The sequence below is a fragment of the Protopterus annectens genome, chromosome 1.part0 (genome assembly GCF_019279795.1).
Source record: "Protopterus annectens isolate FY-2018-M chromosome 1.part0, PAN1.0, whole genome shotgun sequence".
In the NCBI taxonomy this organism is placed as follows: Eukaryota; Metazoa; Chordata; order Ceratodontiformes; family Protopteridae; genus Protopterus; species Protopterus annectens.
In genome coordinates, this window is record NC_056725.1 from 1754497030 (window position 1) to 1754523846 (window position 26817).

Sequence of the window (26817 nt, forward strand, 5' to 3'; positions counted from 1 at the left end):
CATTGTTTTTTTATTTTTTTTGTTTTTTTTTTTGTTTGTTTAATAAACTACAAATTAAAATCCACAACAAAATGTTGCTCGTCAGAAGGGGCAGCGACAAAGTTTGGGTACACACACTCTCAATCCTCAAAAAAACTATATAAGAATATTAATTTTACCATAAAACATGGCAACTTCATATTTCAACTCCCATACGTATATACCAATCTCCTGCTCTTAATTAACTTAGTGCAAGAATTCATAGCTTCAAAAATGAACTGAATGACAACATGGACAGTTGCAAGTTCCAACTGCTGTTTAATGGTCAGTAGGCCATTAACCTGTTCACCTAAGGAATGAGCCATGTTTATGGCTTGCACATTTTCAAATTTTAATTGTGTGTTTTTCATAGGTTAACAGGTTCATAGACTAGTACTAGGCTAACTGCCCTTTTAGGCCATTTTATGCTAATTATGCAGTTTTTCTTACCAGTCTTCTACTTGGAATAGAGTCTGCCAAGCCACTCTGTGTCGTATAGTATTAAATCCCTGACCAAGCTGCACTGATCAGAGTTTGCATGGAGGCTCAGTTGCCCACAGGAGTTGGCAGGGGAGAATGGGAGTGGGCAGCTGCTGCCTGCTCACTTATCCTGAGGTGAAAGAGGTCTCTTGGCTCACCACATTGGTGACACCTAGTGGGAGCACCAGGCATCTACCCTATAGACTCCTAGGTCTGCACAGACCATAATTACCATAAGCTACCACATTGTGACAGGAATCCAAAGAGGGTAGCTATACCGGAGCTTGGAATGGTCATCTCAGGGGAGGGGGTATTCTGCCAGAAGACAGGGTAGGCCACCCCAAAGAACCAGCAAGGCTGGCATGATCTCTACCGCCAGACTCTCTATGCAAGCAGTTTTACTCATGGCGATTTGATAGTAGGAAAGCACAGTTACTCTATCTTCTTACCTGTAACAGCAGATGCTTGTAGAACACACTGCCTTACTGGCATGTGGGTAGTACAACCCTGCTACCCTTCCTCTGGCAGTTTATCAAAGGTCAGAGTTCCTCCCACTGCCTGTCTGCCCCCCTTCAAACCACAGACAAGACTCTTTCAGTTTTTGAGGGTCCAGCAAGAACAGCAGATGAAAATGCAAGCTTTGCAAACACTTAGTGTTCCAAACCAAAAGCCACACAAATACAGAACAAAAAAAGTCTGCTAACAAAACTCAACTGCAACTCCAGCAACACACTATATACATTCAAGAAAAGGGGGATGATGAGAGGGTACAGTCAGTAAAGCAGTGTGTATAAATGATCATCTTCTGTTACAGGCAAGTAGGGTATATGCAGCTGTACTATGTGCAACTGTACTATGTTCAACAAACAATGCCTTACTGGCATATGGATAGATTACCAAAGCTTAACTAACCTGGGTGGAGGAGGAAGGGTCCACGAGCCCCTGGAAATTGGTCCTCACAAAGCCTGCTCTGTATTTAAACAAAGGCATACAGCCTGTAATGCTTCATAAAGTCATGGACAGAGGACCAAGTTGCTGCCTGTGGAATACTTCGAGTCCATTCCTTTCCAATATGCTACTGAAGAGGATTTCACTTGCTATGGTGGGTGTTAAAAAAAAAAAAAAATAAAAATACTGGAAGACAACCAACTTGCAATGGTTTACTGAGAGACAGGTTGAACCTTTGCCCCCGTGAAGGAAATAAAAAGCCTTTTGGTCTTCCTAACGGGTCTTGTTCTGTCAGGGTAATACCTGAGCTGCTAATGCACATCCAATGTATGAAGAATCCTCTCTCCCTTATTCTTAGGCTCTAGAAAGAACACAAGGAGATTAATCGTCTGACTGACGGTGAATTCTGAGACCACCCTGGGCATGAAAGAAGGATTAATGAGCAACACAACCCTATCTCTGTGGAAAATCTAAGACTGTCCCACCATGACAGCTTGCAGGTCAGAAACTCAGAGCAAAAAGCAAAACAGTTTTCCAACTTAAGAACTTGAGTTCAGCTTTTGCTGCCACTTTGAAATGTGGTAAGGTGAAAGAGGAATGGCTGCACCGCCATGAGGGCCTGTAACTCAGATACCCTACGGGCTGAAGTGATGGCCAAAAGGAAAGCTGTTTTCCAGGACAAATATTGTAATTCTGCTGAAGCAGCCGGTTCAAAAGGAGGCAATGTCAATTTTTCCAGTACATAGTTAAGGTCCCAAGCTGGTACTGGTTGTTTCCTTGGAGGCCTTATGTTCTTAGCCCCTCTGAGGAACTGGCGCAGTAGAGGGTGTGAGAATAAAGGAGGATCCATATTGAATTCTGCAGATATTGCTGAGGCATGTATCTTGATTGAGGAAAAGGAAAGTCCCTTGCTCAAAAGTTCAGTTAGGTACTGTAAAATCTGAGGCAGGTTTAATTTTCTAGGATCCTGTCCTCTTTCTTCATTCCAACAGCAAAACCGCTTCCATTTAGCGGAGTAAGCTTTTCTTGTAGATGGTCTTCTAGCCTCCAAAATGACGTCCTGCACTTCTTTGGAGAGTAGTGCCTGATGTGAAGTTAAGGGATTTTCTATGCGGCTAGACTGAGAGTTTTCAGCTGACTGTGAATCATTTTGAAATTGTTCTGCGTCAGCAGTAGAGGTGTTAGAGGCAGGGGCCACGGAGGAGTGTGTGTTAGGCTCCTCAAAAGTGGATACCAATGTTGTCTTGGCCAATCTGGAGCAATCAGTATCATCCTTGGCTTGTCTGTTCTTGCTTTCAGAAGCACCTTGGGCAGCAGAGGTAGTGGTGGGAATGCATAAACTGACCAAGTTGTCCATGTGAATGAAAGGGCGTCCACTTTCCAAGCCTTTGGGTGGAAGGTCCTTGAGCAAAACTTTTTTAATTGATGATTTTGTGGGAGGCAAAAAGGTCTATGTCTGGCCTTCCCCATGCTTGAACAATCTCTGTGAATACGTGTGGATGTAGCTTCCATTCGTGAGGGTCTGTCATATGCCTGCTCAGAGTGTCTGCCAGTGTGTTTTCCATTCCTGGTAGGTACTGAGCCTGGAGTTCTATGTGTCTTTCCAGAGCTAGGTTCCAAAGAGTCATGGTTAATCTGCACAAGGGGTATGAATGAGTCCCTCCTTGTTTGTTTATGTACCACATTACTGTGGTGTTGTCTGTTCTTATGAGCAGCTGTCCTGGATGCAGGAATTCTCTGAAAGCTGAAATTGCATTTATTACTGCCAGCATTTCTTTTTGATTGATGTGAAGGTGCTTTTCTGTTTTGTGCCATCTGCCCTGAATGCACCTGTCCTTCATGTGCGCCCCCCAGGCGTATTCTGAAGCGTCTGTGGTTATGACTTGTGTAGCTTGAGGCTTGCAGAATGGGAGGCCTTTGTTTACTTTGCATGCTTGGGCCCACCATATGAATTCCTTTTGTAAGCATGGAATTTTTGGAATCTCCACTTCTAAGCTGTGACTGTGTTGAGACCATAGATTTTTTAGGTACCATTGAAGTTTCCTCATGTGCAGCTTTGCACATGGGATTAGAAGAATGCAAGATGCCATGAATCCCAGAGCCTGCAGTAAGCCTGGTACTTTTTGCTAGCATTTTGAAGTAGTGAGATAGTTGCCCTTGTTTTTCTGTTGTTAGGTAAGCCATCTGGGTGTTTGTGTCCAAGTTGGCACCCAGGAAGGTAATTTTCTGAGAGGGTGTTAGTTTTGATTTCTCCTTGTTGATGGTGTATCCCAGAGAAAGCAGTAAGCGTGTCACATATGCCAGATGTTTGAGAAGTATGAGTTTGCTGTCCGCTTGGATCAGGCAGTCGTCCAGATAAGGGTAAATTTGTATCCCTTGAAGTCTGCAGTATGCAATCACTGATGCCAGGCACTTGGTGAATACTCTGGGCAGTAGATAAGCCAAAGGGCAATGCAGAGAATTGATAGTGATTTGAACCTGCAAGAAATCTGAGGTATCTTCTGCAACTTTGTCTGATTGGGACATGCAGGTATGCCTCCTTGAGGTCCAATGTTACCAGCCAAAACCCCTTGCCCAGCATGGGAAGGAGTTGCTGTAATGTGAGCATCTTGAATTTTGGCACTAGGAGAAATGTGTTGAGAATGGATAAGTCCAGAATGGGTCTCCAGTCGCTTCCTTTTCTTGGCACCAGAAAAGCCTTGAATAAAAACCTTGTGCTTGTTGGTGCGTAGGTACCTTTTGTATAGCCCTCATGTTTAGGAGCTTTGCAATTTGTAGTTGTGCCTCTACCCTTTGATTTTGTGGTAGGTTTGGCATGCCTCTCATTTTTGGAAGAGTGTGGAAATGAAATTTGTAGCCTCTGTTTATTATGTCCAGAATCCATTTGTCTGTTGTGACAATATGCCAATTGTTTGCAAATAGTGTCAGTTTCCTCCCAAAGGTGCTGCCAGTTGAATTCTGCTTGGCATGGAAATGAGGAGTCATTGAGTTTGCTTTCTGTACTGCTGTGCACTGTCGTCACCACTTCTTGGTGTAGGTGGTTGCCATTGTCTGCCTCTGTAGGATCCTTGTGTTTGTCCTCTGCCCCTTCGCGTCTGTATCTGCCCCTTTGGGCTTTGTCAGTGGTTGGAAAGGACCAGTTTTTTGACGGCCAATTCCTGCTGAACCTTGGTGGCTGAACCTGTAAGAAAGCTTTGACAGTTTGCATAGATTTTGCCTTTTCTTCCATTTTACGTAAAATATCCTCAGCATTACCACCAAAAAGAACATCCTTATGTAACGGTGCATCTAGAATTTTGCTTTCACCTGATCTGGAAGATTTTGTTCCCTTAGCCATGCATGTCTGCGAATGACTGCTCCAGTGGCGGCTGATCTGCTGGAGGCCTCTAGTGCATCATAACCACATTGTAAGGTGTGCTTGCCCACTTGCTCAGCACTATGCATCATATCCTGCAACTCTTTTAAATCTGGTTGTTCAGGTTGTGACATTTTTGTTTTTAATTGTGATAACAGAAATTGCAGATATTTAATCATATGAAACTGGCAGTTTAAGGCCCTCATGGCAAGGGTGGCCGAGGTGTAAACCTTCTTTCCCCACCTTTCTAGAGATCTAGATTCCCTTTCCGAAGGTAGTGGATTCTTGGCCGTGGAAGCCTTAATTCCCTTAGGGCCTTGAGAAATAGTTTCAGGATCTGCATTATGGCCTTTATAGAGGAACTTATGAGAATTAGGAACTCTGTAATACCTATCCGGCTTGACTGGTGCAGGAGGCAGAGAATCAGGATTTAAACAGGCCTCCGAGTATACATCATCCAAAACCTCCAAAACAGGAGGAATAGCCAGAGGTCTATGCTGAGGTAACCAGAGGAATTCCCTCAGCCTTTTCTTGGAGTCTGAAAAATCTTGGCCTTCCCAATGGAAGTGCTCTCTCAAGGAGTGTAAAGTTTCCCCAAAGGAAAAATCCTCAGGGGGGGATACAGAAGGAATGGACTGCTCTGCATCCGAATCCTCAAAAGGAGAATAAGACTGTTCTTCAACATCAGAATGTTCTGATAAAATGGATTCTTGGTCAGAAGGAGGAGAATCCTCCTCTACTCTGGGTCTCTTGTCCGGAGGGGCCTGTGAGCCTCTGATAAGGGAGATCAGGTCTTCAGCCATTTTAAGCATGTGCTTCTTAGGCGTGGGCCCAGGTCTTGGGCCTTGTGAGGCAGGCCTAGAAGGATGCTTGGCTGATTTGGCTTTTGTAAAGGCCTTGATGGTGAAGGAAGATGAAGGCCTAAATACACCATGAGTGGATGTAGATCTATCCACATTGGTGGGTTCGACAAGAACAGGGGCTTCGGTAGTAGTCTGGGAAAGAACCGAAGAACCAGCGGTCTCAGGTACAGAAGACCCCGCCGAGGGAGTGTCGTCGGTAGTCAGGGACTGCAAAGGCGTCTCACTGAGAACTGGCCCACGTGGAGCTTGTTTCGGCGTGGTGTCGGTGGAGACCGCAGTTCTCGACTGACGGTCCTTTTCTTTGCGTTTTCTGGACATAGCGGTAGTCGGAGTATCCGACGACATCTTATAATTAAACGCTTTGCCAAAATAGTGTTGGGCGAACTCCGCCCGGCGCTTGATAGTGCGTTTATTGAAGGTAGCACAAAAGCGGCAGCCCGAGACGTCGTGGTCTGGGCCCAAACAAGGTATGCAACGGGAATGGAAATCCTTATGCGGTATTTGCTTCCCACAAGAAATACAATTATTAACTTTTCCTGACACCGCTCTGAGCCAAGAAAAGGCACCCCAACGGGGTACTTAGCATTAATGAAGACGTCGGTTCGAAATTCTTCGTAATTCAGGAGCTGGCCGACCGGCACTTGCGAACTGCTTCTGCTTCGGGCACCGCGTGGCAAAAAAGACTGGAGAAGATGGCGTCGGCTGTGTCTTTTATACTCTAGCTTTCCTGACGTCAGAAGAGTACGCGACAACAACCGACGCCGGACCAAGACTTTGGAATTCGGCCGACCGAGGGACCGCCTGACGGCTGAAAACCCATATGTAATTACTGCAGCTGTAATGCACGATGAACATCACCTGCTCCCAGTTTAAGTGGTCATTTACATTGAGAGCAAGTCTTTTAGAATCAGAGTCATTGTTTATTTAAAAAAAAAAAAAAAAAAAACTGCAAATTAAAATCCACAACAAAATGTTGCTTGTCAGAAGGGGCAGTGACAAAGTTTGGGTACACACACTGTCAATCCTCAAAAAAAAATATAAGAATATCAATTTTACCATAAAACATGAAAACTTCATATTTCAAGTCCCATACATATATACCAATCTCCTGCTCTTAATTAATTAACTTAGTGCAAGAATTCATAGCTTCAAAAATGAACTAAATGACGACATGGACAGTTGAAAGTTCCAACTGCTGTTTAATTGTCAGTAGGCCATTAACCTGTTCACCTAAGGAATGAGCCATGCTTATGGCTTGCACATTTTCAAATTTTAATTATGTGCTTTTCATAGGTTAACAGGTTCATAGACTAGTACTAGACTAACTGCCCTTTTATGCCATTTTATGCTAATTATGCAGTTTTTCTTACCAGTCTTCTACTTGGAATTGAGTCTGCCAAAGCCACTCTGTGTCGTATAGTATTAAATCCCTGACCAAGCTGCACTGACCAGAGTTTGCATGGAGGCTCAGTTGCCCACAGGAGTTGGCAGGGGAGAATGGGCGTGAGCAGCTGCTGCCTGCTCACTTATCCTGAGGTGAAAGAGGTCTCTTGGCTCACCACATTGGTGACACCTAGTGGGAGCACCAGGCATCTACCCTATAGACTCCTAGGTCTGCACAGCCCATAATTACCATAAGCTACCACATTGTGACAGGAATCCAAAGAGGATAGCTATACCGGAGCTTGGAATAGTCATCTCAGGGGAAGGGGTATTCTGTCAGAAGACAGGGTAGGCCACCCCAAAGAACCAGCAAGGCCGGCCTGATCTCTACCGCCAGACTCTCTATGCAAGCAGTTTTACTCATGGCGATTTCCTGGTAGAAAAGCACAGTTACTCTATCTTCTTACCTGTAACAGTAGATGCTCGTAGAACACACTGCCTTACTGGCATGTGGGAAGTACAACCCTGCTACCCTTCCTCTGGCAGTTTATCAAAGGTCAGAGTTCCTCCCACTGCCTGTCTGCCCCCCTTCAAACCCACAGACAAGACTCTTTCAGTTTTTGAGGGTCCAGCAAGAACAGCAGATGAAAATGCAAGCTTTGCAAACACTTAGTGTTCCAAACCTAGAATAAGTACATCTTAAAGGATGCATACAATAACCCATTCTGAAGTGGCCCACATAAGTATTTCAAGACCAGAGGGATATTAACCAAAATGGAAACAGACAGCCCACTGAGGCACCACTTTGAAAATGTCATCCATTTCTAAATATAAGATTTTCTAGTAGCAGGTATTATGGCCTCCTTTAACATCTGCTGCACAACCTCATAAAGCAAGTGCCTAAACTGAGTCAATACTGAATCATCCAAGTTGAAGTTTCTCCACACTGAGATGAACTAGTCACTCCTGAAACTGTGAGCAGATCCAGAGGGTGAGGAAGTCTGTGGTAATTGCCCTTGGCCAATACCATTAAAAGGGAGAACCAAGATAGCCTGGGCCAGTGAGAGGGGGGTTACTACAATGACCTTTGGCATTTCTTTCTGAACCTTCAGAAGTACCTTATGAATCAGCGGAAAGGGTGAAAATGCATACAGGAACATTCTTGTCCAAGGAAATGAGAATTTGTCTATCCTTCAAGCATGGCTGCAAGGATGTCTGGAACAGAATTTCTCTTGCTGTTTGTTTTGAAAGACAGGCACTGCACCTCACAATAATCATAAGTTGGAAGGGGAACTAACCTTTTTAGGAAAAAATCCTTCTTGTTAGGCCTTGCAGGGTTCTCGTCCTGCCATTTCCTTTTATTTGCCTTGTTTTTTGTTTGAATGGGACTTCTGTTTGGAAGGCTGCTGGAAATTATATTGCTTAAAGGATGGAAATTTGGGAATATTAAACATTTCCAACACCCCTTGCATAAACTTACCTCTGTCATGCCAGTGTTTAAGGATCTGATTAATTGCCTTACCAAACAATCAGACTCAAGTGCAGCATTCAAAATCTCATTTTAACTCATCAGAAAAGTTCTGACTGTGCAACCAAGCAGAACTCCTTATTATCACTGATGACACTACAATGCTAGCAGTACTATCAGCCCCCTCCAAAGCACTCCTTAAAGCATGTTTTGAAACCTGAGAGGAAACAATATCTTTAATACAGGCTTTTTGCTCAGCAGATAAAGATGCAGCAAACTTGTCTAACCTATACATACATCTCATCACAAACTGAAACATGAAACACTGGTAGCTGAACATTTTAAAAACTACTGTGCTGACCTGAGCCAGCTTCTTTTCTTGAGATTTTAGCCATTTGTACATTTTATCTGCAGGAAAAGAATTTGAAGAAGACAAGGTACTTTTATTGGAGGGAGTGGTTGGGGACACAAACAGGATCAGCAGACAAGCGGGATTCACAGCCCAGCGTATTCTGAATTTCTTAGATACTTTTTAGGGAGAGTTTCAATGAGCAGAGGAGAAAACATCCTTCAATGCTGGGATCAATGGAGGAAATGTCTGCATATCTGGAGCCTCATCCCCTTAAAGATCATAAACCCTGCTGATCTCAGGGGCAGCTGATGACTGTTCCCAATTAAATACATCCTTAAACCTAGACAACATTCTGGTAAAAGAAAAACTCTGTTTGAATTCCTGAACCTGTTTGTTATCAGAGGAAAGTGAATGAATGGAATCTGACATGTCCAAAACCTCAGACTCCAGATCCCCTTGAACATCAGTACGCTTAAACGAATGACTGGTGGTAGAAGCTCTTGCACTAATCATAACCTTGGTGTGGACCCTGTAATCAATTGCCTCAACAACAGAACTAGCAAAGCCACCATCTTGCGTGGGGACCTAGTTAGAAACTGCTGTCCTAGCACAGGGTGGATCTTCTGTCTTCTTTGAATGCACTACACTAGTGAGAGAATCTCCAGGTGAGGGGGTGTATTAACACTGGCAATGGATTCTACACCCCTGACGTCCCCCACACCTAAATATTTTGGTTCTGCCAAAGCTGAAGCAGGCAACGGTACAGCCCCATAGGATGTGTTGACCCTTGTCATGCACAGCTGTGGTACTAACCACACCAGGAGACCTGGCAAAACAGGAGGGGAGTTGTCCAATAGCTTGCCCAAGGCTGAGGTTACTGCAGAGTCACAATCCAGAAACTGAGGCTATTTTTATTATTTAGAAAGGGGGAGTCAGTCTCTCAGTCCACAAAGTCAGGGGACAAAAAAACTAGCCAGATCAATACCAAGTATTGGTTGTACAGTTAAGCCCAGTACAAAACAGGCAAAAACACTATTATTACTCTAAATGTCAATATAAAGTCTATTTTTACAAAAATCTAAAACTGAATACTGCACTGAGAAAAAAGGCTGCAATTTCAGTAGTCCAGCACAAAGCACAAAATGCCAGTTAAACAGACCTCCAAATTTAATGAATAAAGGCTAGTTTCAGCCCCACATACTTAGAAACAGCATACACCTGCCTTATATAAATTTAAGGAAAATTCCTCTCAGAAATGATTTACAAACAAAATATAATCACAATTATTGAGATTTAAACAAAAAAAGGTTTAAAATGCTCTAAATTCATTTAATTCTGTCAAATAATGATAGCCCCAGAGGGGAAAAAACTGTAAATACAAGTTTTCCTGTCAAAAATTTCAAAAGTAAGCTGTAAATCAATGGAAAGGGTCTCAAATTAGTTGTGATTCTGGCAGCATGAGGCAATGAGAGGAACTGAATTAAAATGGCTTTAGTACAGAAACTCAAGGAAACATTCACCAGTGGCCATATAACATATTAAAATGTTTTTTAAACCCCACAGAAACGTAGAGTTAGCTTAAACAGCATAAATCTTATAGCAAAAGAGAATAAAACTCCAAGCACATATAACTTTCCAATAGGGAAAAGAAAAAAAAAAACAAGCAAATCAGAAGAATACACAATTCAAGCACAGTGAGAAAAAGCCAGACGAAGGAATAAAAACAAAAAAGGTTTCTTATCTGTGCTCTGTAGCTGAATTAATCCAGAAAAAAGGGCACTCTTCCAAGAGATCCTTTTCTGACTGGGGCTCCAGAAAACTGAATGGGTCCTGTCTGTGGGTTTAAAGGGCAAGTCTTGTCCTCCCAGGTGATTGGTCCTTGACACCTACTGACAGGTAGTGAGGAGTTCTGAACACTGATATACTACCAAAGAGAGAGTAGCAGGAGTCTACTACCCATTTGCAATTAAGGCAGTGTGTTTGTTGAACAACAAATGGGTCATGGGGCTCTTGCCTGTAACTGTGGAACAAATGGGCCAAATATGTGCAGGCACAGAAGCACAGTCTTGTGAAGGTGCCAATAAAAAAAAAAAAAAAGAATGGAATCTGTCAGGCTGGAACTTCCCAGGTAACAAACTTGAAAAAAGAATTCCTTGCTATATACATACATATACATACGCGAGTGTATGTGTGTGTTGTAAATATATGTATATATATATATATATATATATATATATATATATATATATATATATATATATATATATATATATATATATATATAAATACACACAGCCAAAGACCAACATGCATGCTACATGTACATACAACATAACATAGCAGTACACACAACACACATCCTGCTTATATGTATGACATATGTTTATAAATTTGTGTGTATGATCAGATCAGTTCCTAAGTTCAAAAACCCTCCTCCACCAACCACTAACAATCTATCTATAAACTTCCTATCAACAGCAAATTACATGAAATTCTAATTTGTAACCAACTTAACTCATATCTGAAAAAAATAATTTGCTCTCCAACAAACAAGTTATCTGGGTAGGTACGAGTATATTTGACTGTTCTCTGGATTCTAATCGATGTCATACTCAAACGTGGATAAAAGAAATCTTACTTGACCTTAAATTGACCTGATCCAAGCATTTGACATTGTGGACCCACTTAGTATTACTCTTGACATTGTCATCAGCACTGAAATTGCATAGTTGTTCAAAGACTTCCTAACTAACAAATCCTTTACTTTGAAGGCTGGCTGCTCTGTCACATTCCGGCTATACTCATTAAGGTGTACCACAGAGATAAATATTTTCCCCAATACATTTTTCCATTTTTTAAATTAGTTACAGTGGTGCAGCGGTTAGCGTTGCAGCCTCACAGCAAGAGGTCCTCTGGTTCGATCTTCGGCTGGGGTGCCTTCTGTGCAGAGTCTGCATGTCCTCCCTGTGGTCATGTGGATTTCCTCCAGGTGCTCATGTTTTCTCCCACATCCAAAAAACATATTGTAGGTGGATTGGACACTCTAAATTGGCCCTAGGTGTGAGTGTGTGCATGTGTGTGCCTTCTGTGGATGGTTGGGCACCAGGCTGGCAACTCAACACCGTAAAGCTCCACTGCCAATCATGAGCGGACAGGTGACCCGCTGTGGTGACCCCTAACCGGGAAAAGCCAGGGGAAGAAAAAGACCCTTCAATCTACCCAGTTACAAATCATATTATATGGCGACTGCATGGTTATCTATGCTCCATTCTATCACAACAGGTAATTCAAGCCCAACTACAAACTGACCATCTGAAACTAAACCACTGGCTCACCTCCAAAAAGCTTATCCATAACAACCCCCCCCCCAAAAAAGAAAAAAACAAGGCTATGCTCTTTGGTACAAAGAAAATAATTCTAAAATTCCCATCTCCCTCAAGCCTTCTGACCAGCACAACAAACCTCATCATCATCATCACTTCATTCACATACAACCACTCTCTTAACTTTCAAGAGTATATTCAAAAACTTACATCTAAAATCAACTACCTCCTTTTCTGGACTCGGGAAGTATCACAGTTCCTTTCACTACCAGTTAAGGCAGGTTTGTACAAATAGAGTATGGCTTACCCTTGTTTGCCACCTCCTCTAATAAAAATATATTAACATGCAAATCTTATCTAATAAAATATGCTACTTCAGCAACAGTTTTCATCTTCAACACCACTGTTTTACTTTATCCAAGGCAAACTTGCTCCCACTGCAAGCCAAATTCAACCTTCATCTGGGCTACTGATCAAATTACTACACCATGATGCCCCAGCTCCACTTGCTATAAAAGTTACATTAACGTCTTACCCTGTAACCACAGCAGTTAAGACACAGTAGAGGCCCAACTCTCCAAACCCAATCTACTAAATTACATTGTTCTGACTAATTTATCTGTACATGCTCCAAAACTGTGGCAATCCCTTCCTCACTATCTCACACATGGAATACTAACTACACTAAGTTCAGGCCCCAACTCCAACTCAAATAGTATCGGAGCAATACAAAGGCAAATTTAATTAACACCGCACCAGGTTAATCTTCTGGCACATCACCCCATTTATGTCCCTACTTTACTGGTTACCACTACGTATCTACTCCCTGTAAATATGTATATAGCTTCTCTTTCTCCTTGCTCATTGTTCTTGCAACATTTATGGATGGCTCAGTGGTGCAGCGGTAGCGTTATTGCCTCACAGCAAGAGGTTCTCTGGTTTGATTCTTGGCTGGAGTGCCTTCTGTGCGGAGTCTGCATGTCCTCCCTGCATTCATGTGAGTTTCCTCCAGGTGCTCTGGTTTCCTCACACGTTACAAAGACATGTGTCTGGAGCATTTCTTCCCAGGCCCCCACTGAAAATTGTTCCAAGTCAGATTTTCCCAGTTAACAAATGCTAAATAAATTAAAAAAAATTACTTTTCTCAGTTCCTCTATCTCCTTGGACTCTGTCTTTAACATTATTAATCTCTTGCTTTGCCCTCTTAACATCCATAACCCAAAAGGCCCATAACCATACCAGAAGAATGTAGAGTCTCTGAAATCACACACACACTCAGGTTAAAACAGCCCTCTCCAAAGCCAAAAACACAGCATCAATGGGACCGGACGGTGTCCCAGGCTGCGTTCTACATGAGCTCAAAGACAAACTAACCCCTCACCTAAACACACTGTTCAAATTCAGTCTCTCCACAGCTACGTACCCATAGAGTGGCACACAGTAACGGTTATTCCGCTCCACAAAGGTGGAGCCACAACAGACCCCGGGAACTATCGCCCTATAAGCCTGACAAGCTTGGTCTTCAAGGCTATGGAGTGCATCATCATGGAACTCATTAACAGAGACATTGGGAACCTCCAAACACTGGACCCTACCCAGTTCGGCTTTGTTAAGGGCAGATCAGGCCTCCTAAACCTGGACTACATTGAGACAGTTACCAAGGCTATAGATGAGGGAAAGGTGGTACACACAGCCTACCTAGACCTCGCAAAGGTCTTCGACACCATTCCCCATTCTGGTATTATAGACGAGCTCACCAACCTGAACATAAACCCCTACGTCACAAGATGGGTTGCCAACTAGCTCACAGACAGAACCCACATGGTAAGAGTTGCGGGAGTTGGTCTGACTCTAAACCGGTTACAAGTGGCATTCCCCTGGGCTCAGTCCTAGGACCCCTCCTGTTGGCATATACTTCTCAGAAGTAGAGGCAAGCACAGGAGGACTATGGCTGACCAAGTTTGCAGACGACTGCAAACTAGGGGCTATAACTGACTCTCCGGCTGACAAAGACATCCTCCAAAAGGGTCTCACTGGTGTCAAAATCATGGCCTCAAGCTAAATGCTAAAAAGTGCATAGTCATCTACTCTGGAAAAAAAAACAAAGTACCCACAAACTACTACATAGGTGGCAGTCCCCTAAATACGAAGATGTAATAAGGGATCTGGGGAGCCAAGCAGACAATAATCTCACCTTTGATAATCACATTGCCAAAGTAGTTAGAAAATCCTTATACGTGGCCCACCTAATCACAAAACGGTTCGCATCCAGATCAAAAGAGGTCATTGTGCCCCTCTACTCATCACTCATCAGACCCATCACAGAGTACAACTCCCCATTTGGGATGTACCTGACAAGACACCTTCAACAGCTGGAAAGACCACAGAAGTACCTCACCAAGAGGATCACTGGCCTCAAACAGATGCCCTATGCACCTCGACTGAAGAAACTCCAGCTGTACTCGGTTGCATACCGCCTACTCAGAGGTGATCTCTGCCTGACACACAAGGTAATGTCCAACCCAGAATTGATGGACATGCTCCACCTAAAGAAAACCTTATCCCCTCAAGCCACAAGCTCTAGGGATCTAAACCTCATCACAACAATAAACAGGACATGCTGGAGGGATAGTTTCCTGTCCCAGAGACTTTCCATGCTTTGGAACAAGATTCCGATCTACATTAGGCAGAGCTCCTCACTAACACTCTTCAAAAGAAACCTTGACAAGTGGATGGGAAACAGGAAGTTTACCCCGGGGATCACTTCAGTGGCTCTGCTGGACAGAGGCACAGGGAACTAATCTAAAGGGGCAGCGAAAGCCAACACATTCTGGCTATGCTTATAAATGCCTTCAGGCAGATAGCCTAGTACCTACCTATGAACCTACATTTCCCCTATAATTTCCAAGACTAATCCTGCTTCCCAGTCTTTTCTTACTCTGATTTCAACTTTCTGCTTGTAAAATATACACCTGAATGTGACAGGATACGTGTACATAGTATCCCTCTCTTTTTTCTGATCAGTTTATATTACCTTTGTGTTCCATTGTTGGTTGCATTTATTCCATTGTTGTTGCTATTGTTTAGAAGGTAAACTAGGGCTGAGCCTGTAACTGGTCATGCCCTGATCAGTGCACTACTATTGTAACCAAAACTTAAATTACATAAACAAATAAATGCACTACTGAAGGCAGAGGGTATTTTACATTTTATCTATGGAACAGGACACAGTTTGCTTATGGGGGTACAGACTAAATCACCAAACAAGAGGCTCTCATGAAGGGTATATCAATCATTCATTACTTCCCATGGTATATAAAATAGCACTAATTTAAACAGAAATGTCACTCATCTTTTTAAACTGATTGCATGGTATAATTAACCTAATTTTTAGTCGATCTGTATGGTATTGCAAGTTAACTGAATAGGTTACAAATGTGCATATGGAAACACCAATGAACACGACTGTGCATTTGATGTAGACACAGTAGAGTTTACACCACTGTAAGCAAGGCAACAGAATCAATACAAAACACAATTTTTAATGTATAAGAATGGTGAATTGTTCAAATATTTTGCATAGGCTTTGCCACTCAGCAAAGATTTTATTTAGAAAATGTCAGCTCTATTTTTAAAATTGCTTTGGTAGCCACAGGGATTCGTGATACAGTGCAGCTATTTGAAGTCATTGGTAGAATATACTGGGTTTTAACATCTGGCTAGTGTTCACTGCACCTCAACAGAAGGTAAAATATTCACACTGAATAAATGAATAAATAAATAATCATACCTTGTCAATTACTGCTGCCAGGTGTTCTGTGCAAGAAACTGACTGGAACAATTCTATACACAGCAGAGAAGACACAGAATGAGGAAGTGTCTTGTGTATGGTCATTGAAGAAGTAGCAATCCCAAATATGAGTGTAAAAGGCAGCTGATTTACATATTGACTGAAAGAAGAAAAAAAGAACACTTAATTGGCACACTAATTCAAAAGCTGAAACCAAAAAGAAATTCACAATGGTACTGGCTATGAATAGTTTCTTAGAGAAAATGTATCGGTGTATATACCAGAAGTAATACAGGAGGTTTTTATTACTTTCTGGCTACTCTGCACATCATATCTGGGTGGGCATGGATGCATGGTCCCAAATGTTGCTTGCTGGGCCTCCTGTCTATCCTAGGAGCCAGTCATGCTATGAGTGGGTGGGTGGGTCGGGCTAACTCCCTCTTCCAGTGTGGGTTAGCCCGCACTGGCTGACCATTCCCACCTTTACTTCTAGAATTCTCCAACACCCTGGTCGCTTAAGCCTATGAAGTTTGTAACAGTCTCTATGGCAAAGTGAAATAAATCAGAAAGGTAGCAAAACTCTATAAAATGTGTCATCTGCTGCAACATACTGAGATTAACAGTCATTGGCTAACTGTAAGTGCCTCTTTAATCATTAAGACTTGATGGCTTTAAAAATAAGAATGCAGATATTTTTGTTGATGCTGGGTATCATGTTAGTTCACAGTTACAATTCAGTATACAGAAACAAGAATTATATTTAATTGTGAATAACATATCAAACAATTGTGTGCACTGAATATAATTAAAAATGAATGTCAAACAATGGTCGCACAATCAGAAACTTCTTCAAAAACAGATACCTCCACACAGTCAAAAATGTCAAAGAGAACAAAGCAAATGCCATTGATGCAATTCCCATCCTACGCAACCACCACCCCACCCTCGCCACTCAACAAGAAATACTAACACTACAGCTTGCAAAGAATTACAATTTATTTTAGAACACATCTGTTTCCAAATCAAAGCCAGGATTTTAAAACTAAATCTGAATTTAGCTGGCTTGTAAATCACACTTGCGAATATTATTTTTTACACCGTATTTTTATTCCTGCTGAGGACTTTCCTTACATGTTCCCTGCCCTGATAGAATGTCTGTGCAGAGCTCCCTCTCCTTCCAAGACTAAAACAGTTATTTTACTACTGCAAGACCTGGGTGGTACTGTGGTTTATTAGCTCTCATATAAATTAAAAAGAAGTGCAAAAAAGTGAAAAAGGTGACTCTAGCAGTTTTGGAGCTTCCCCAAGACCAAGCTGGATCCAGGACTGTATTCAGCCAGCATATCTGCTCTGTTAGAGACAGACTGCTCCCAACTTAGAAGTGTAGTAAAGAAAATGTAAAAAAAAATGTCACAGTTTTTCAGTTTGTGCAAATTACTATTGAATGTTTTACTGTTTTCAGATTTAAGTTATTTAATAGTTCATAAGTTTTACACAATTTTAGGTTGCAAGAAATTTCCTTCACAAAGTTGACAAACGATGCAGCAGAAGTTAATATAATGTTATACTTACTTTTGAATGCAACACATAGGAAGGAGCACCTGACAGCAGTTGGCTACCCTGAAGAGCTACAATTTTTTGGACTGTCATTAAAGTGTTTTTTCTGTCATCTCATTTGTCTACATGGACTGAAGTGCTTGTATAACCAAAAGTTGTGTTTAAGCCATTAAGGAAGGTACTATAACAACAATTTCCTAAAAAACAAGTCCACTGAAAAAGCTATTATAATAGTATTTTCTGAAAATCCATCGACTCCAGAATAAGGACACTCTCCTGACTTTCTAAGTGTCTGACAGGAAATGGAACAGGGAAAACAAACAGTGAGTCAAAGGCCCAAACTGGCTGGGCAGAACACATTCTTGCTCAAGTTGCACAAAGCTGAGGACTACCTCTATACAAATAACGTAGAAAGATACTGCTATTACTGGAACCCATGCTTAACACGAGATGTGCTAAGGGTTACTAACAAAGGATCATCATTACACTCTTACAAAGGTTTATATACAAAAACTAGCGAAGGAGAATGGGGAACTTGATTTTGATTCTTTCATGTTAGAAAATGGCAGTCGCATTCTTAAAAAAGTTATACTACTAGGAATAAAGGCCCAGAGCTTTCCTCCCGTTTTAAACACCTTTACTCAATTATTACTTGTGACATAGGCACATTTACATTTAAAAGTAATCAAGCTGTATTAACAAGTTCACATTTACAAACATTATACTTCACATATATTGCTATACATCATACAACCTAAGCAACAATGCATAAATTATTTAATTCCTGCTCCCTCTTTTTTTAAACACAAAACATCCTTATTAAACCATCACTTGCAACATAGGCAACCAGACATTTATATAAATGAAAATAAAACAACACTGACAGAATCCTAGTTGCAAGCCCTTGCATTTTACATCACAAACCATACTGACACTCCCAGTTGCAAACATTACACATCACTTATAATCTACCCGATCATTTTCAGTCAAACATTACATAGCTCATTTAAGTCCTGCCTTCTTTTAAACCTCATTACTCCCCTGTATGTATTGTTATCAAAATTCACATTTTTCCTATGCAGTTTGCATGAATCTATGTACCCTTTTCCTGAATATCTCAATTCCAGTAGTTTTCTCTCTGTTATTACTACTAGTATAGCTGGTTTAGATTTTGATCTCCATTTTCTATTAATTGCTTTTTTGGCAGGCACCATAATTAGACTCGGCAAGGAATTACCATGTCTAGGTAATTCCGATTCTGTATCACAGCTCAGAAAATTCATTTCCCTCGTCACACTAATCTGCCCTCCCAGCATCTCCAACAGTGCACCCGACAAGGAATCCTTAAAGTCTGCCAACTCACTGCACGCCCAGAAAATATGTTCCCAATTACCTCTTTCTTCCCAGTCACACCTCCAGCATTTGCTGTCTACCTGAGGAAAAATTCTCTGGCATCTACTTGGGTTATAACAATATCTATGTAAACATTTCAAGCAAAAACCCCAAATCTTCTAGATTTTGTTGCATATTTGGGAGGCATACATATATCATCCCATTGTTTCTTTATGAACTGCTTACCCAATCTCTCTTCCCAATCCTTTCTAACCTCTCTGACTGATTCTTACAGTTATCATGTAATATTTTATATGCTGTATTAATTACTCCTTTTTTAATGGCAGCTTCTGTTCTAGATTCTACTAAAAACTCTAACCAGTGCTGGTCTTTCATTTAGGAGCCCCCTATTTATTTCTCTTTGCCTATCCTTGGATAGGGAAGGCAATCTCTATCCTGCAGTCCAAACAAATTCTGTCAGTCTTCCCATTCTATCATCTTTCCCTCTCTAGCTATTTGCTCCCAATACCTTGGTTCCTTTGCCAGTTTTTTCTAATAAATTCCAGCCCTCGCTTGCCTATTTGTCTATAACCCTAACTGCAGTCATCCCTAGTGGGAGAATCTCATTTCTCATTTATCGTGGTGGCTTAGTTCTTAGGATACTTTCTATACTTTACAGATATAATATTCTGTATGATTACTGTTATTCTCCTTAAAGGTCTGCATCCAAAATTCCTCTCTCTCCTTGTTTCCTGAGCCTCACCCCCCTGTTAAGAGCTTTCCTCCCATAATCTGGATTTAACCACTGTTGGTGAGAAATAAGGTGGCAATGAGCAACCCTACAGAGGACTTCATGAGTTGAGTGTTTTCCCACAGAAACAGTCATCAGGAGGGGAAGCTACAGGAAGGAATGTCCTTATTGTTCTGGTCTGTCTTCAAGTAAAGAACTTAAGGATCAGTAGAATCTCACAACCAGAAGCAGTAGTGCAGTTAGGGCAGGGTGATTGGGGCAACTGCACCAGGCACCACTTGTTTGGGGGGGTGCTAAACTGGCCTTCCATCATCCTGATTACTTTTTAGTGTGATACCGGCTTTTAAAACCGCTGTAGTGCTCAGAGTATGGTCTAAACAGTAGCAACTGATAGCTATACTAAAGCAGGCAGTTGGCTACAGTTTAAAAGTACAATTTTTTTTTTTTTTTTAAGTATAACCCAAGTGCTGTAGCACTCTATGCAGGGTATAAACCATAACCCCCTACTTTCAGCAAGTAGTTTGCTACAGTATTAGAGAAAATATTTGTTTTTAAACTAAAAGCTAAGTGCTGTAGCGCTCCATGCAGGGTATAAACTATATCTCCCACTTGTTCCATTTATAGCAAGCAGTTTGTTATAGTTTAAGAGTAAAAATATATTTTTTTTAACTAAAACCCTGAGCACCACAGGGCTCCATGCAGGCAGGGTATAAACTGTAGCAATCATTTATTACATTTCTTGCGACAGTTTAAAACAAGAATTTCTTTCTTTTTACTAAAATGTGAGGAAGGATGGTCGGGGGCAGTCCACAGAAATGGCACCTGAATGGCTAGGGTAGAATGGAGGTGTGTGTGTGTCCCCTGCATCTGGCCACCTGGTTGGTGTGCCATTAGAAGGAAAAGCTTTTTTTTTTTGCTGCTCACTTGAAGAGCTGAGGGGGTGGGACACTAGTTCGGTGGACAAGCACAAAACACTTGTTGAACTAGCTATGCTTCTGTGCAGAGTTACATATATGAGGAGAGACACCTCCCCTTCTCCTTTCTCAAACAGGTGTCAGCCTAAGCTCACCCAATGTTCAAGATGAACAAATAGTAGGCAAACACTTGTGATCAGGTGACATAGGCCCCAGCTCTCTAGAGTAGCAGATACTAAGAGTGCCTCCTACTCATGACAAGCCTCTGTATGAGCTTATCACGACCATCAAACTTTATTCTCACAGGCTGGATTTGTAATCATCAGGAAGAATTTAACAGATGCCAAGCAATACATGCACAACCTTTATCTGGGTCACTCTTATGGAGCAGGAATCTCCTGAACCCTAGCTTGTAAGTCTTACTAAAAAGAAGGGGACAGTTAAAAGAGGTACTCCCTCTTGTCCGTGGTCTGAACACCGAGCCTTTTTCGGGAACACATAGGTGCACAGTCAAATGCCATATGCACCACTCACCTCCCAAAAAGTTTACTGAAAGTGATCCTGCCACCATCAGCAGGCAATGGTTATAAGGTTAATCATTCACTAACTGAGGAAACACTTCCGGCATTTGAAGAGTGTGAGGCTGTCCTGGACAATGGATTTTGCAATGGTAAGCTTTAGATGATGCCTGACTTCTTGAACCTTTACTTTTTCCGATTTGTCCACCACTGACTCTGCAACATGTGAAGGACGCTACTGTTGTTTTCTGCATGTGGTTACCCTGAAGAGCTACAATCTTCTGGACTGTCATTAAAGTCTTGAGTTTTTTTTTTTGTCATCTCCTTTGTCTACATGAACTGAAGTGCTGACACTTGCAACAGAGTTTCACTTCATGTACTGTACCAGGCACTATAAAAAGTGCCAGCACATAGCCTGGTTGTGATGTTTTGACTGCAATACACTGAGGATTTTGGCATCTTGAGTATCAGGCAAAAGATCCTTACAAATTAGGTTATGTTCAACATCCAAACTGCAAACAGCAGAAAAGAAAGTACAATTGTACAAGAACTTACTGCAACAGCAGATGTCCACCTTTTCACTGCTGCAGTATTTGTTGCCAAATGGATATCCTGTAGAGGACAGCCATATGTCCAGCTAGCATACTAAAGCCTTAGGCCCTCCCAAGCACAGTACATCAGATGTGCATCCTACATCCAAGGCACAAGGTACATAAGTGACATATGAGCACCTAAAAGTACAGTTTTGTACCTACCATAAATGTAGATGTTCGAGTGCTAATACAGCTGCAGTAATCACAGATGGGTTCTCTGCCATCAGGCGGGTCCTCGGTCGGCCGAATTCCAAAGTCTAGGTCCGGCGTCGGTTGTCGTCGCTTTCTTCCCTGACGTCAGTGCGACAGGGGTATATAAGACACAGCTGTCGCCATTTTCTTCAGTCTTTCTTGCCCCAGATGTCAGGTGCCCCCAGAAGGAAGGCAATACATAAATTTTATATATAATCATGTAATGCAATATAATCAAAAATCAGTAGTTGCAAGCAAATACACCATAGAAGGATAACCCAATCAGGTTGTATGAGGAGGTGTTAGCCACTAGGCCTTTACCAAGAGGGGAAGGAGGGAGGGAAACCTGTACTGCAGCTGTATTAGCACTCGAACATCTACATTTATGGTAGGTACAAAACTGTACTATGTTCATCGTGCATACAGCTGCAGTAAACACAGATGGGTAGAGTCCCAAAGCTATGCACAGGGTGGTAGGCACTAGGTGGAACTTGGAGGAGCCAGAATGCCCTGCAACACAGCAGTGGCAAAGCCTGCTCTAGTTTTGGAGTATAAAGGTAGGTGGTAGTGTTTTGTGAAGGTATGCACAGAACTCCAAGTGGCTGCCTCCAAAATATCTTTGGTAGGGACTTCTCTGAGGAAGGCTGTAGAGGTAGCTGTGGCCCTTGGGGAGTGGGATCTGATGCCTGTAGGAACAGATTTGCCATGAAAGGAGTAACAAAACCGTATGCAGTGGCCTATCCATTTTGAAATTGTCTGTTTGGAAATAGGCTTCCCTTGAGCTCCTACAGCATAGGACACAAAGAGTTGTTCTGATTTCCTGAAAGGCTTTGTTCTGTCCAAATAGCAACGTAGCTGTCTATGGATGTCTAAGGAATGTAGCAGCCTTTCCCCTTTGTTTTGAGGATTGGGGTAAAAGGTAGGTAAGTGTATGGCCTGATTTAAAGCTACCCTGGATACTACCTTAGGCATAAATGACGGGTTGGTTCGTAGGGAAACCCTGTCCTGATGGAAGATGAGAAAGGGCTGCACAGCCATGAGGGCTTGTAGTTCCGAAACCCTACGAGCTGACGTAATGGCCAGAAGGAAGGCTGTTTTCCAGGACAAAAATTGCAAATCTGTTGAGGCAGCTGGTTCATAGGGAGGCAATGTTAATTTTTCTAGAATGTAATTAAGATCCCAGGCTGGTATTGGTTGTTTCCTTGGAGGTCTTACATTCTTAGCCCCTCTGAGGAACTGTCTTAAGAGTGGGTGAGAGAATAAGGGTGGATCAGTGTTGTATTCTGCTGAAATGGCTGAGGCATGAATTTTGATGGAGGAAAAAGAAAGTCCACTGTTCAACAGCTCAGCTAGATACTGTAATATCTGAGGCAAATTCAGTTTTCTAGGATCCTGGCCTTTTTTCTCATTCCAAGAGCAGAACCGTTTCCATTTTGCGGAGTAAGCCTTTCTAGTAGATGGCCTTCTGGCCTCCAAAATGACATCCTGCACCTCTTTGGAGAGTAGGGTCTGTTGTGGTGTTAAGGAATTTTCCATGCAGCCAGATTGAGTGTTTTCAGCTGACTGTGAAGAGTTTTGTATCTGTGCTGAGTCAGTAGAAGAGGCATTAGAGGTAGGATCCAGGGAGGAGTATGTGTTAGGTTCCTCAGGAGTGGGAACCAGTGTTGTCTTGGCCAGTCCGGAGCAATCAGTATCATCTTCGGTCTGTCTGCTCTTGCTTTCAAGAGCAACTTGGGCAGAAGAGGCAAAGGTGGGAAGGCGTAAACTGTCTATGCTGCCCAACTGAAAGGGCGTCCACTCTCCAGGCCTTTGGATGGAAGGTCCTTGAGCAGAACTTTGTCAATTGATGATTCCTGTGGGAGGCGAAGAGATCTATGTCTGGCCTTCCCCACGCTTGGATTATCTGTGTAAACACTTGAGGATGCAACTTCCATTTATGTGGGTCTATCATATTTCTGCTTAGATTGTCTGCCAGCGTGTTTTCCAATCCTGGCAGGTACTGTGCTTGAAGTTCGATTTGCCATTCCAGAGCCAAGTTCCAAAGTGACATGGCTAGCCTGCACAGGGGGTATGAATGTGTCCCTCCTTGTTTGTTTATGTACCACATTACTGTGGTGTTGTCTGTTCTTATCAATAATTGCCCTGGATGCAGGAGGTCCTTGAAAGCTGTAAGTGCATTTATCACTGCTAGCATTTCTTTTTGATTGATGTGAAGGTGCTTTTCCTTTTGGGACCATTTGCCCTGAATGCACCTGTCTGTCATGTGTGCCCCCCAGGCGTAGTCTGAGGCGTCTGTTGTGATGACTTGATTTGCTTGAGGCTTGCAGAATAGAAGACCTGTGTTTGTTTGGCATGCTTGGGCCCACCATAGAAATTCCTTTTGCAAACATGGGATTATTGGTATTATTGTTTCCAAACTGTGGCTGTGTTGAGACCATAGGTTTTTTAGGTACCATTGAAGTTTCCTCATATGCAACTTTGCACATGGGATTAAAAGAATGCAAGATGCCATGAAGCCCAGAGCCTGCAGGATTTTCCTTGCAGTGAGCCTGGTACAATTTGCTAGTATTTTGAAGTACTGAGTTAGTTGCCCTGTTTTTCTGGCGTAAGATAGGCCATCTGGGTGTTTGTGTCCAAGTTGGCACCCAGGAAAGTTATTTTCTGAGATGGTGTTAGCCTGGATTTCTCTGTGTTGACTGTGTATCCCAGAGAATTCAATAACCGTATTACATAAGCCAGATGTTCCAGAAGTATGTGTTTTCTGTCCGCTTGGATCAGGCAGTCGTCCAAATAAGGGTAAATTTGTATCCCTTGAAGTCTGCAGTAGGCAATTACTGATGCCAGGCATTTCATGAATACTCTGGGCGCAGTAGATAAGCCAAAGGGCAACGCAGAGAATTGATAGTGGATTGAACCTGCAAGAAATCTGAGGTATCTTCTGCAGCTTTGTCTGATTGGGACATGCAGGTATGCCTCCTTGAGGTCCAATGCTACCAGCCAAAACTCCTTGCCCAGCATGGGAAGAAGCTGCTGTAATGTGAGCATCTTGAATTTTGGTGCAGTAGAAATGTGTTTAGGATGGATAAGTCCAAAATGGGTCTCCAGTCGGTTCCTTTCCTTGCTACCAGAAATAGTCTGGAATAAAAACCTTGACCTTGTTCGTGAGTAGGTACCTCTTGAATAGCTTTCATGTCCATGAGCTTTGAAATTTGTATTTGAGCCTCTGCCCTTTGATTGTGTGGCAGGTTCGGCATGCCTCTCATTTTTGGAAGAGTGTGAAAATGAAATCTGTAGCCTCTGTTTATAATGTCCAGGATCCATTTGTCTGTTGTGATAATATGCCAATTTCTTGTAAATAATGCCAGCTTTCCTCCTAAGGTTGCTGCCAGCTGAGACTTGCTTGGCATAAAAAGGGGGAAGTCATTGGGTTTGTTTCCTGTATTGTTGTGCACTGTCTTCGCCACCTCTTGGTGCTGGAGTTTGCCATTGTCTGCCTCTATATGATCCTTGAGATTGTCCTCTGCCCCTTGTGTGCCTGTATCTACCTCTTTGGGGCTTGTCCATGGCTGGAAAGGACGTTTTTTGAAGGCCAATTTCTGCTAAAACGTGGTGGTTGAACCTGTAGAAAAGCTTTTACAGTTTGCATAGATTTAGCTTTTTCTTCCATTTTCCGTAGTATCTCCTCAGCATTAGTACCAAATAGTACATCCTTTTGTAAAGGAGCATCTAGTAGTTTAGCTTTAACATGATCAGGCAAGGTTTGTTCCCTAAGCCAGGCATGTCTACGAATGACTGATCCTGTAACAGCAGCTCTACTTGAGGCCTCTAGAGCATCATAGCCACATTGTAAGGTGTGTTTACCCACTTGTTCTGCACTGTGCATCATATCCTGCAACTCCTTCAAATCTGGTTGTTCAGGTTGTGACATTTTATTTCTTAATTGAGATAACAGAAACTGCTGATATTTAAGCATATGGAACTGACAATTTAAAGCCCTCATGGCTAGGGTGGCCGAGGTATATACCTTTTTTCCCCACCTTTCTAAGGATCTAGACTCTCTTTCGGAAGGTAGTGGATTCTTAGCAGTAGAGGCCTTCACTCCCTTGGGGCCTTGAGAAATGGTTTCAGGGTCAGCATTATGGCTTTTGTAAAGAAATTGATGAGAGTTAGGAACTCTGTAGTACCTATCAGGCTTGACTGGGGCAGGAGGCAGGGAATCCGGATTAAGGCAGGCCTCCGAGTAAACATCATCAAGTATGTCCAAGACAGGAGGTATCGCCAGAGGCCTGTGCTGAGGTAGCAAAAGAAATTCCCTAGGTCTTTTCTTGGAATCAGAAAAGTCTTGGCCTTCCCAATGGAAGTGTTCCCTCAAGGTATGCAAGGTTTCCCCAAAAGAAAAATCCTCTGGGGGAGATACAGAAGAAATGGACTGCTCTGCATCAGAATCTTCAAAAGGGGAGTACGAGTGTTCCTCTTCATCAGAATGTTCTGAAATAATGGAGCCCTGGTCAGAAGAGGGAGAGTCTTCCTCCACTCTGGGTCTCTTGTCCGGAGGGGGTTGGGAACCCCTGATAAGAGTAATTAAATCCTCAGCCATTTTAAGCATCTGTTTTTTAGGCATGGGGCCTGGAGATGGGGCCTGTGCAACAGGCCTCTTGGGATGCATGGCTGATTTGGACTTAGTAAAGGCCTTTATGGAAAAGGAAGATGAGGGTCTAAAGACACCATGGGTGGAAGTGGACCTGTCCACGTTAGGAGGCTCAACACTCATAGTAGTTGTTGTCTGGGTATGGGCCGAGCACCTGCGGTCTCGGTTGCAGGAGACACCGCCAAAGAAGTGTCGTCGGTAGTCCGGGGCTGAGTAGGCGCCTCGCTGAGAACCGGACCACGTGTAGCCGGTTTTGGCGTGGTGTCGGTGGAGACTGCGGACCTCACGTGTCGGTCTTTGTCCTTGCGTTTTTTGGACAAAACGGTAGTCGG

At 42.5% G+C, this 26817-nt stretch overlaps 1 protein-coding gene across 1 annotated transcript in view; it reads right to left on the minus strand.

Annotated features, from left to right (window-relative positions):
- Positions 1-26817, minus strand: part of ORC3 (origin recognition complex subunit 3) — a 1128136-nt gene that overhangs the window by 814306 nt on the left and 287013 nt on the right. Inside the window, exon 8 of the mRNA XM_044069085.1 lies at positions 15981-16140. Within this exon, the coding sequence (XP_043925020.1) occupies positions 15981-16140 (160 nt within the window). The remainder of the gene's footprint in view (positions 1-15980; positions 16141-26817) is intronic.